The sequence below is a fragment of the Nestor notabilis genome, unplaced genomic scaffold, assembly GCF_000696875.1.
Source record: "Nestor notabilis isolate BGI_N333 unplaced genomic scaffold, ASM69687v1 scaffold16518, whole genome shotgun sequence".
In the NCBI taxonomy this organism is placed as follows: Eukaryota; Metazoa; Chordata; class Aves; order Psittaciformes; family Psittacidae; genus Nestor; species Nestor notabilis.
In genome coordinates, this window is record NW_009939755.1 from 4,041 (window position 1) to 14,920 (window position 10,880).

Genomic DNA, 10,880 nt, shown 5'->3' on the forward strand with positions numbered 1-10,880 from the left:
ATTCCTGCCAACTGGCCACTTTTTTTTCATTTGTAGTCTACCTAGGGTTGTTTAATTTTATTCTTTACAAGAAGAGCAAAAATAAAACAACATTAAGAAAACTTTCTCCAAACTAGGAAAATTAAAACCCATCAAACATATTAAAGAAAACATAAAAATTTGCATTGTGTTTGCTTCTGAGTTCATATTAAGATAAGATTTTACTGCAGCTGCTTCAAAATTATGGTCCATTTCACATGTACACAGCTTATGTTTCTTGGTGTTTAATTCCTCTCCTTCATTTGTACAGCAGCTAGTGCTACTAGAATCAAGTAGCTTCTAGCTGTGGTCCAGATCTGAAATCAGTGAACAGTGGTATTTTTATAGTAGTTGAGAGCATGGTGATGGTTTAGAGCTGTATTTCTAGATCTACTTTTGTCCTGGGCCATAGGACTAGTGGTACAAGCGCTTCCTTCATGACGGAACCTGCTATTTCTTTGATTCAGGTGAAAAGGAAGTAATTCAAGAAGGATGTGCTGACCTTATTGATTTCACCAAGGACTTCCCTCTCCTGATCATAAAGCCAGAAAATTTACAATCACAGAAATTAAACGTCCCTTTGCAAGCTGTCCCCTGAAACCTAGCTGACCTTCTGCAGACTGAAGGTTGGAAAGAATGACTTCCTTTTCTGTTCCAGTCTTTTCAACAGCCATAGCAGACTGTGAGAGCACCGTGTTTTTGCTCGATTAGATTTATTTTAGCCAAGTCAGGGATAAACCAGACTGCAAAATTTGGATGCAAGATTCATGTCTAAGAATTTGGTTGAGGCTTTTAGAAGACCTAAAAACCATCTGCAAAACTGAAATTAGAGTTCAGGCTTTTAAGCTAAACCCTCCTCAGAGTTCAAATGCAGCTGAGCCCATCCCGTTAACCAGTATAAATAAGAATTTTGCATTTTCTTTCCATCCGATGCAAACTGAAAAGGCAGTCACATGTTCCGTGCTTTAAGGGAAGTCCTACAGATCCCTAAAAGCATTTTTAACACTAAGGTACGATAATACTTGGGACTTACATAGTACTTTACATCTTCAAAGCACTGTATGAGCATTAATCCTCATAACATCCTTGTGAGGTAGATAGGTAAGTGCCAATACCCCCATTTTAGAAATGGGGTGAGGGCCTGGTTACCTGCTGTTGTAACCTGGCATAGCACTGGCCCTCATACACACATGCCCTTTAACACCAGATGAGGACCTGGCCCTAGAAAACTTAAGTGACTTACCCAAGGCCACAAAAGGAGAAAGCATGGATCAAAGGCAGGAGAAGTACCCAGGAGGACTTCTGTCATGAGAAGCTGGCAACTTCCTATCCTCTTCCCAGAACACAGTTATGATGCCTCTGCTTAAAAGATCCCCTGTCTGTACCCAGAAACTAAGCACCTACCACTGAGCTTTACAGTTGCTGTTTGCTTTGATCTGCTTCTTCCAGAATTGCTCCCAAAATTACCATGATAGCAAGCTGAAAACTTACAGTTAGTGTCAAATTAAAGGACCAGGAAACTTTGAAGAGTCACTAAAAGGTCTGCAAAGTTTGTCCTGGGAATTTTATATACTTCTGTAAAAACTATCTCCATGGATTACAACGTGAAACCTTCAGCAATCTACTTAAAAGCCACATTAGAAGAGTTTTTAAACAAATTGGTCTTAGAGCTGCCTCAGTACTGAGGAGTATGAAGCCAGGTATCAAGCATGAATACAGTTTTCTTGTTAGAGTAGGAATAAAGCTGTTAAAATCCTGTCTTTGTTCTTCTCAACCTGCCATTTCTACACCAACTTCATCCTGCTGATGTCAGTGTGACTGGCACAGCCCAGAAGCATTACTAGTATTTAAAAACAAGTTGCAATTAGCATTGCTTCTCAGACTTCATTGGAGTCCTGTGTGAGGAGGATGTATCTACAGAGATACAAAGCTGAAATAAACATGCTACATCTTTTATCTGTCCAAATGAGGAGCCAAAGGATCTCAAAGAGGGTAATAACTACAGAAAGGAAAGAGAGCAAAGTAATAGAACCATGCATGGAACCTCAAAAGACCACAGACAGGAATTGCAGAGGGATGTTCAAATACAGCAGTGTGAAAAGAAAGCTTCTGTACTTAGCAGGCAAAGGAGCTGATGCTGCTGGGGCCAGGCACACTACACCACTGGGAGGCTTTGTTCCCTCTGTGATGTCTCTGGGCCAAAGACTGGGTGCTTCTCAAAAACTGTACCCCTGAAAAGGAGAAGAATGGATCAAATGTCACGGTTTTACAGTGCAAAGAGACAACAAGAAGGTCCACAAAGGCAGTGCCACAGAGAGTCACGTCGTTCCTACTTCTTGTTTGCTCCCTTTCAAAGTGAGATTGTCCTCACTGGGGTTGAGGGAACAGCTTTAATCCCAATTAAAAGTATTTAATGGACTGTCAGCAACTGCTTAGTGTTTCTCAGGGTTTATTAACCTCAAAGTTGTATCAAGTAAGTATCCACAGCAGGTGGTCTCTTCCCAGCAGGAAAGAGCCTCCAGGAAAATGATCTCATTCAAGTATATGGATTAAAAGGAGGAATGCAGAGTGGGAGACAGATTTTGAAGACTGAGAGCGTTTGCTAGCAAACCTCAGAGCTAGCCAGGACTCTCCGTGGCTTTGTATGCTGAGGGCTATGCCTCATGTTCCTGGGAAGTCTGAAGCCATTGCAGCACTGGGACAGAGCCAGCATGGCTGACCAGGATGTGTCCCAGCCAGCCCACTCCAGATGAGGGGACAGTGAGGGAACAACAGCTCACTTGAGCTGCACATGTTTGCTGTCCCAGCTAGAGCTACCCAGAGAACTCTGCCACCAGAAGCTGCACCTTTAATGACCAGTGGAGAGGAAAGGGCAGGCTTCCTAATAGCACTTAAAAGATCCATTTCTGCAAGTATCCAGTGGCTGATGGTGGAGCAGGATAACAAAGCCAGCCAAGACGAAAACAGACACAGAAAAGCAACTTGGTCATCTCCAGGAAATTGAAATTTCTAGAGGAGACAAAAGACAGAATCAAAATTCTAACTTTTAAATAAAGCTTACTTTATCACACAAGCATTCTCCTCAAAGCAAAGGGAAACTCAAGGTGCAGGGGGCTCCTCTGAAGAACTGCCAGCTAAGGACCAAATGTGCTGGACTGACCAATGACAAGGAGCTGTAAAGCAGACTGATATGTGCTGTTTGCTCCCATGCTGGGAGAACAGTGGGGTTCACCCCAAATGCTTAGATTTCTTCTTAGCTGGGTCAACATGTTGCAGGAAGAGATTTGTAAACACTCAAGCAAGTAACAGCAGGTGACATCCAGAGAGCTACACTGCCGGGTTCAAGCTGTGGCCAGGAGATAAGCACTGCTGATGAATGAAGATGTTTTATGGCTCTAAATTCCCTTATTAGTTTACTCTAGGCAGGCCCTGGTGCATCAGTGAATGAATCCTGACAATATTACACAACAGCATTAAAGGGAAGAGATTACACAGAGCTGTGCTATTTACTATGCTTTCCCTCTCAATAACGCAGCTGACTTCTGTCTTGGACTGAACAGCAGCAGAGGACTTCACGGGGTCAGGATGGTTAACCTAGATTTTTGTCATACTGGCTGCATTTGCACTAAGGCAGGAGTCATGGGGAGGCAATGCCTATTGCCCACCCAGTGCCACCATGCAAGGCCAGGGAGGAGCAAGAAACCCATGGAGCACCTTTTGACACCAAGGAAAAAGCTAGCAGGGTTGGTAAGGTCTCCTCAGATGCCCCCTGACCCTGCCACACTCTGCAAAGAGGAATTATGCGCCAGGGACTCAGTGCCAGGCTTTAGCCTGGAATGGTCTGGGCATGCTAAGTATGGAGACTGTGGTGATTTTCAGCCCACAAGGCTGGTCTGGAGGGCTGCCCCTCCTGCTCCCTCTGCCTGCGTGCAAGGGGCTGTTGGGGCACATGGATTCAAGTTGTGCAGTCTGCACTGGTTGTCCCTGTTTGCCTGCAGATCTGAAGGGGTGCAGGAACCCCCAGCAAGCTTCCTTTACACACCTGAGTGCATTCATGTCTTAAATCACTGGGGGAGCATCTCAAGCCCATACGAGTGGCCATAGGAAAGGGCCAGAAAGAAAATGTACATTCAAGATAGTTTCAAACAGAAAGACAGTTTGCTATTAAATATCCTAAATAAGAGGAAAAAATACACGTATGATCACAAATGAACTTAGATTAAAAATCAGGGCAACCTCTTCCTCTATCTTTTTAAGTCTAAAGTCAAAAGTAATCTTGCTTCCTCAGATAGGCAGACAATCCCAAAGCATTTAGAACAGAACTGAACAGGCTTTCCCAGCCCTGATGGCACATTCTCACTGCATCCATGTAAGTTTAAGAAGGAAGTGGCAGGCACTTTGAACATACTTCAGTGCTTTTCAGGAAGCTCTGCTGAAAGGGGCTTTCCAAAAACAAGTGGTGCAAAGCTGACTGTTACCACCAGCTGGCAAAATACAATAATATACATCCAAAATCGGGCCTTCTCCACAGGAAATGCTCACATGAAGATTCAAGAGAGATACTGCAAGCAGCAGTATTGTAAAGCTTAGTGAGTATATGGAGTATAGTGTTTGTTAGGATACTGGGAAAGAAAGGCATAAAAGTCAGATTCCTGTCTGACATACTAAGGACAATTAGGACATACATTAGTAAGACACAAGCTCAAAGTTCCTCATGTGCTCATTACACCTAAGCTGACACTGGTGGCTGCAGACACTATGTAACTGCACAGGAATGATGGGAGAGAACACAGTGGCCTGGCTACCTAGAGGTCCCTGAAATCCCACCAAACTCCTAGTTCTGCCACACTTGACAACGCTGACTTGCACCCACAGACCTGCCATGGAGCAGTGATGAACCACGATCAAAGCACACAGCACTGCATGTCAGTGCACCTCTTGGTCTTTGCTCTCTGATTGGCGTTTTGCTTTCATTCTGGTGCTGCTGGGGGCTGCCCCACTTCCTGCTGTTGACTCCAAAGCTCATCTCTCATCTGGATTATGGTGTTTTTACTCAAACTCCAGGTTTTCTTTCAGCAGAGGCAATAGCTCCAGTTTGTACACTAAGTAATACACAAAAAGAGACAAACGTTGGTTAGATTAGTTTTCACCTATGATTTTACCAGACATCTGTGCCTGTCTGTTTACTACTGAAAGCAATTCTTCTAGCACAGTGCATGGCCAAACCTCCTTTCCATCAGCCCTCCTCATCCCAGACATTCAGCATCAGTTCCAAGACTAACAAGTAATGCAGTAGTACAGCACTTCCAAGGAGGAAAATTTTAATGAGTAGCTATTGCAGGGGCAGTCTAAGTTTTCTGATGAGGAGTCCACATTGAAGTAAGCTGTATTCAGAGAAAGCCATTGGAAAAAAAAATCCCCGAAGGTAATGCTTCAAAGAAGCAAAATCAACATCACCAATGTGCTTAGAGAAATGGAGATCTCTCAGGGGTGAATGCAGCTGCAGCACCTGAGATAAAAGCCACATTGTTCACAGACTGTTGGCACTCCACCTAGCTCCTCTTTCTGAAGTCCTCTTCATCTCTGCTCTCTACAGCTGACAGTGCAATAAGCATTTGGGCTGCATAGTAGGTAGCCATGATGATGAAGCGCGAGTAGGGCACAGGAAAACAGAACTTGTTAAGTGCAATGGTCAGGTCTGACACGATGAACAGCATTGCCCCGATGCAGGCCGAGAGCTTGGTCCATGTCCAGAGGTCGTTGCACAGCTGCATGCCGGCGACTGCTCGCCAGCCCATGAAGCCAATCAAGGCAATGTAGACAGCTACCAGGTAGGTGAATGGGCCTGAGAGGTAGGAGTACAGGAAGGCATAACAGGAACTGGAAACAAGGCCCATCAACAAGCCGGCTTTGAGGTCCAAAGGCTTCATGCCAAAGGCTGAAGAGTACAGGATGTGTGTGATGGCAAACATCAGCAAACCTGGAAAGAGGCATTGACATAGCAAGTGTGACCTTTTGTCAGTGACTGGCAGTTGGTAGCAGAAGAAAACATGTAGCTATATTGGGTTTCAAATACACCACAACAAGCACAGGCTTAGATGTCCTTGTACTGTTACAACTCAACATTTTCAGTGGGAATCATACTGACCACTTGGGATCATTTTAGCATAAAGATCTGTTCATAGGAGATCAGACTTAGCACAAGCTCCTGCCCTAAGAAAAACCCCCAGCACATACACAACTGCAGCCAAGTACAGCTTTGTTGTGATGCAAATGTTTTTCTTGAGAGGCCAGATGAACTAGGCTGCTGCAGAAGGAACAAAGCTTGTTTTTCAGGTGGTTCCTCCTCCCCTGCTTTGGACAGAAGGGTGTGAGTGAGGCAGACCAAAGATCACTCCTCTAACTATCCATGTGTTTTGCTTGTAGCCCACCTGTGTAACAGGAAGGCTGGAGTCAGAGCAATGTAGAAACAAAATGTGAAAAAAGATACCAATCCCAATGAACCCAGAAAAAAGCCTGACCGTATTTAGCCCAAAGGCACTCAGGGACTAAATCTGGCTTCTACTCCATCTCTGCCCATAGCTAGGAGAAACCTAAGCTGGAAAGACGCAGCTGGCATATTTCAGGGACTGCACCAATGTGATCTGCCAGCAATTTTATGGCTATTTGCAAGATTCAGATGAACCTTAGCTGGAATCAATCAGTTAAAATAAAACAATGGATTCTCTTTGAAGTGCAACACCCCTGAGAAATGCCAGATGCGGGTGTTGGAAGGTATTACCCATATGTCATTCACTTGCCACTAATCCATTTGACAAAAAATCTCACAATGTATTGGTACAGCTGCTGACTACTAGCTGTCATGTCAGTTGTAGATAATGGGCCCCAAACTGAGCCCAGCTCCTCTGGTCCTCTGATTCTCAGACCCACACATGGTACAGCTGCAGGCTGTCCAACTTTATCCTGGCAGGGTTATTAAAGTAGCTCTAAGTTTTCATGCAGCTCTAAAGCATGAAATGGAGAAAAGAAACCGGGAAGCTGACACTCCAGCAGGACGCTTGTTTACATTGAAAGCATGATGCTGTAGTGTAAAGGACAGTCACTAAAACCTGCTGGCAGACATTTCTCCATGCTAATATTCTTGTGCTGAGGCAGCTCAAAGAAGTGAAAGTGTCTCCCTCAGCTACGGTGGGATGAGAGGGGAACCTGCAGGAGGGAGGGGATCTGGTCTGCGAGATGAGTCTAGAGAAAACGGACAGTGAAAAGGGGAAGGAAGAGAAGTGCAAAGGAGGGCAATGAGAAGCTGGTGTTTCACAGAGCTTTTACGCATCATGGGCAAGCACTGAGGAAACCAAGGAGGGATTTAGGACAAAAGCTGTTTATAGTATTACGTTACAGGAAAGGTCAGAGCCCTGGCACGGTAAGGAGAAGGTCACTTTGCCTAGTAGTGAGGAGTGGTTTTTCCTTAAGTGGCATTATATGGAGAGTGGGATGGGGAACTGAAAAATGTGTTGTTCTTCATGCAGGTAGCTGGCAACAAGGAGAAGGAGGAGAGGAGGACAGGATGCGGCAGCCAAGCAGAAGCACAGAAAGGTAGGAGGAGTTTTGTGATATGTGGTGAGGCTGGTCACAAACAAGGGAGTCAGCTTCCAGGATTGCTCATTCAACACATATAAACCAAGCCAGGAACTGGGGAATCCTGCGACGCTGCATGTGGAGTTGGGGTGCATTTCTCTTGCATTTCTCAGCCTTTGGCTTGATCCCTCCAACCACATTAGATAGATAAGCCCTTCTCCTCTCTGTCCACTTCCTTCCCCTGGGTTTCCTTCCCCCTCCCTGCCCCTGGAGTTTCCCCATAGGCTGGCAGTAAGGCCTTTTTGTTAGTCGCTGTCTCCTTCATCAAATGCATAAATTGTTGCTTAGCGCCTGCTGTCAAAGGAGGTGGATGTTAACACTGTGAAGTATCTTCTACAGGTAAGACACTAGTCCGAAAACAGCATGTTACTAGTGGACTGAAATGGCAAAAATGAAAAAAGCCAAGCCTGCCAAGACCAGTTTCCCAGGCTCTCACTTCTCTACAAAGTAATGAACAAATGTCCTTTTATAAAATCATTGTCACAAAAGCCATTCAAATCAGCCCAGTTCCCAAACCTTTTTTTTTTCCATCCCAAAAGCTGTAGAAATTGAACAGAAAGTACATTTCTATCTAGTATTTCCTCTTATTCTCCTGAAATTTCAAGTTCCCACAAACAATGATGTCAAAAGGTTGAATATTGTCAGCTGTCAGCAACAGCAGCCTGCTGAGCTTTAAACTCAGCAGAAATAGAGAATAGAGAAAAGAAGTTTTGCAGGAGAGGTGAAGGTTGAAGCGGGGTAGTGCACTTTATCTGCTAACAGCTGAAACGTGGATGTTAACACCTCACTACAGAAGATGGTAGCTTGGATTAGCAGAGACTGAGGCAGGCAGGAGACAGCCAGGATGAAGGCTGAGATTTTCAAAATTCTCCAAGACAGCTTTTCTTCTCCAAAAGCAGCACTTCTCAGTTGTGAGACTAGGGTCAGAAATACCACTTATTTGCAGATTAAAACACATTAACCAGACATGATAACTGATTAACAGATACTGAACTGCTACAACTGGTTGACTTTCCTCTAGTGCTAGACTGTAGAGAGAACTCCAGAGTTCTGTAGAGATATCCCAGCTACGTGGGAATGGGGAAGCTCGGAACAGTCCTTGCATATAAAAATGATCATGGTGAGAATCAGGCCTTGAATGTTTTCCAAGTCACAGCTCAAGAAGCAACTCTAGGAGGCAAAACAGAAGCATAAACTGTTGGGCTAAGGCGACCTACTCCATGCTGGCTACTCCTGTTAGGAGGAGGCCCATTGGTGGGAATGCCAACACTCAGCACAGCAGGGATGCATCTCAAGAGACGGTTAGAGCTCCTCAGCAACATGGCCAGATAGGTCCAGTCCTCAGGGCCCAGTCTTAACCCCACCAAAATCTGTAAAGGTTTTTACATGGATTTTTAATGAGATTGGGATAAGCACTTGGGAAGCAGAATTAAAATTAGATTCAGAGCATTTGGCCTTTCATAACTGTCATTGCACACGCTTCCCTCTCATAAAAAAAGAGCTTGTGGGAATCCCAGAATAAAACTAAACACTGACCTCATGAGAGGGGCAGAAAATAAACCTTTGACTTTCTAACAACAGCACAAGTCAGAAAAGTTCCCTCATCTCATCACATTTTCCAGTGGAACAGTCACAGCAGCCAGTTAACGATGGGTGTTAGTTACATGAGATCCCTGTGCTGGTTGAATTAACTTCAGGAACCCCGTCAGTCAGTTTAGTGAAGGACTTAATGCTGCTGATTTCTTGTGACAGTCCAAAGAGGGAGAGAGTTGCTGCAGGCAGGTCCAATGTGGCTTTAGATGATTAAATCATTATGTTCTAGTTTGTAAACTAGTAAAATAAAACAAGCTTGTTTGCTCTGAGAGAAGTGGATTTTTCTGTAGAGAAGATAAGCCATTTTGGTAAGATTTGTCCTTGATTCCCCATCATTTACATGTCTTGCAAAACAGACATGTCTTGTACAACAGGCTGCATGATTCATAATGATGAACCTGCAAGTAGGACAAGATTTCTAATGTTTCTCCCCCAGGCTACAGGCTTGTTTATCAAAACTTAAGGGTTCTCTTCACCTGCTCTGCACTGGGGACCTTTGCACCATGTGTCCTATTTCCTATTCTTGTAGTGAAGGGCTGACAGATCTCCTTGCAGAGAGATAGGAGGTCCCATACAACTTCCCATAGCTTCTTGGGAACTGCCAAGTGCCATGAGCATTTCCTTCTCTCCCCCAGGGATTCTGCCCATGCCACCTTCCCAGCTCCAGCCAGCTGAGATGCTGTGAGCATGTGCCAGGGAACCAAACCTGCCCCAATTATCTCTCTAACCTCAAGAAAACTCAAGAGAAAGACTCATCCATGCTGCGTGACTCCTCTAACCATGATGGATTTTAGGCAAAGGATGAGTGCTTCCCACTTCCCGGGGCTTAAACTATACACGAATAAACAAAACAAGTGGCCCAGCAACTCATAATGAAATAAAAAGGGTAACAGCTGGACACATCCCTCTCTGACACCGCACTCACCGTGAATGAAGTAGCCCTGCTCCTGCCAGATGAGAAAGGCATCTCCCACTGCTGAGAATATGAGTCCCGCTAGGATGCGGCTGGCGCTCCGGTGTGACACTAAGAAGTTAATTCCATGAGCCAGAAGGAAAACCCACAGGCAGAAGATGGGCAGGCATTTGATGAGGGCACTGAACCAAGAGGGGCTGGAAGTCGGCAGCCAGAGGACAAAATAAACACAAGTGGCTTTAAAGAAGGGCACCAGTTTGGGACCTTCACTCTTCACCTAAAAGAAACAATAATTCAAAAAAGAGAAATTAATGGGAAGATTTTGAAAGCATCAGTGGGATGAACTGCATAACAGAACTGTCTCGTTCTTTCTGAAAGCTGCTCTTGCATGTATACTCTCAACTAGCAGCATATCTACCCTGCAAAAAGCTGGTTGGACTTGACCATGATCCTCAGCCTCGACCTTTGTGACCCTCTCTGCTGAAAACTTCTTGCCTGGCAGGATGGATTTTGGATAGTGGAGATGGAGGAAGTTTTAGATACCTTTTCTCATTATTTGTTCTCCTAAAAACATTTAGGCCATCAGTCAAACTCCTCTGGTGATCCTTGCCACCTATCTTGTGTTTAGACTAATGCCTTTTATACACCTTCTTTCCTGCAGCTGCAAAAATACTGTACTCCCCAGGAATATCTCAGCAGTAAACATGACAATAAAAGTGCA

At 44.6% G+C, this 10,880-nt stretch overlaps 1 protein-coding gene across 1 annotated transcript; it reads right to left on the minus strand.

The window, feature by feature from the left end:
- Positions 1–5,570: 5,570 nt before the first annotated feature.
- On the minus strand, positions 5,571–10,436 carry TMEM86A (transmembrane protein 86A; the record flags this gene model as incomplete). Its single annotated transcript, XM_010020028.1, has 2 exons — positions 5,571–5,998; positions 10,172–10,436. Coding segments are annotated over 2 exons (693 nt in total), but the record flags the coding sequence as incomplete, so codon positions are not given.
- Positions 10,437–10,880: the final 444 nt, after the last annotated feature.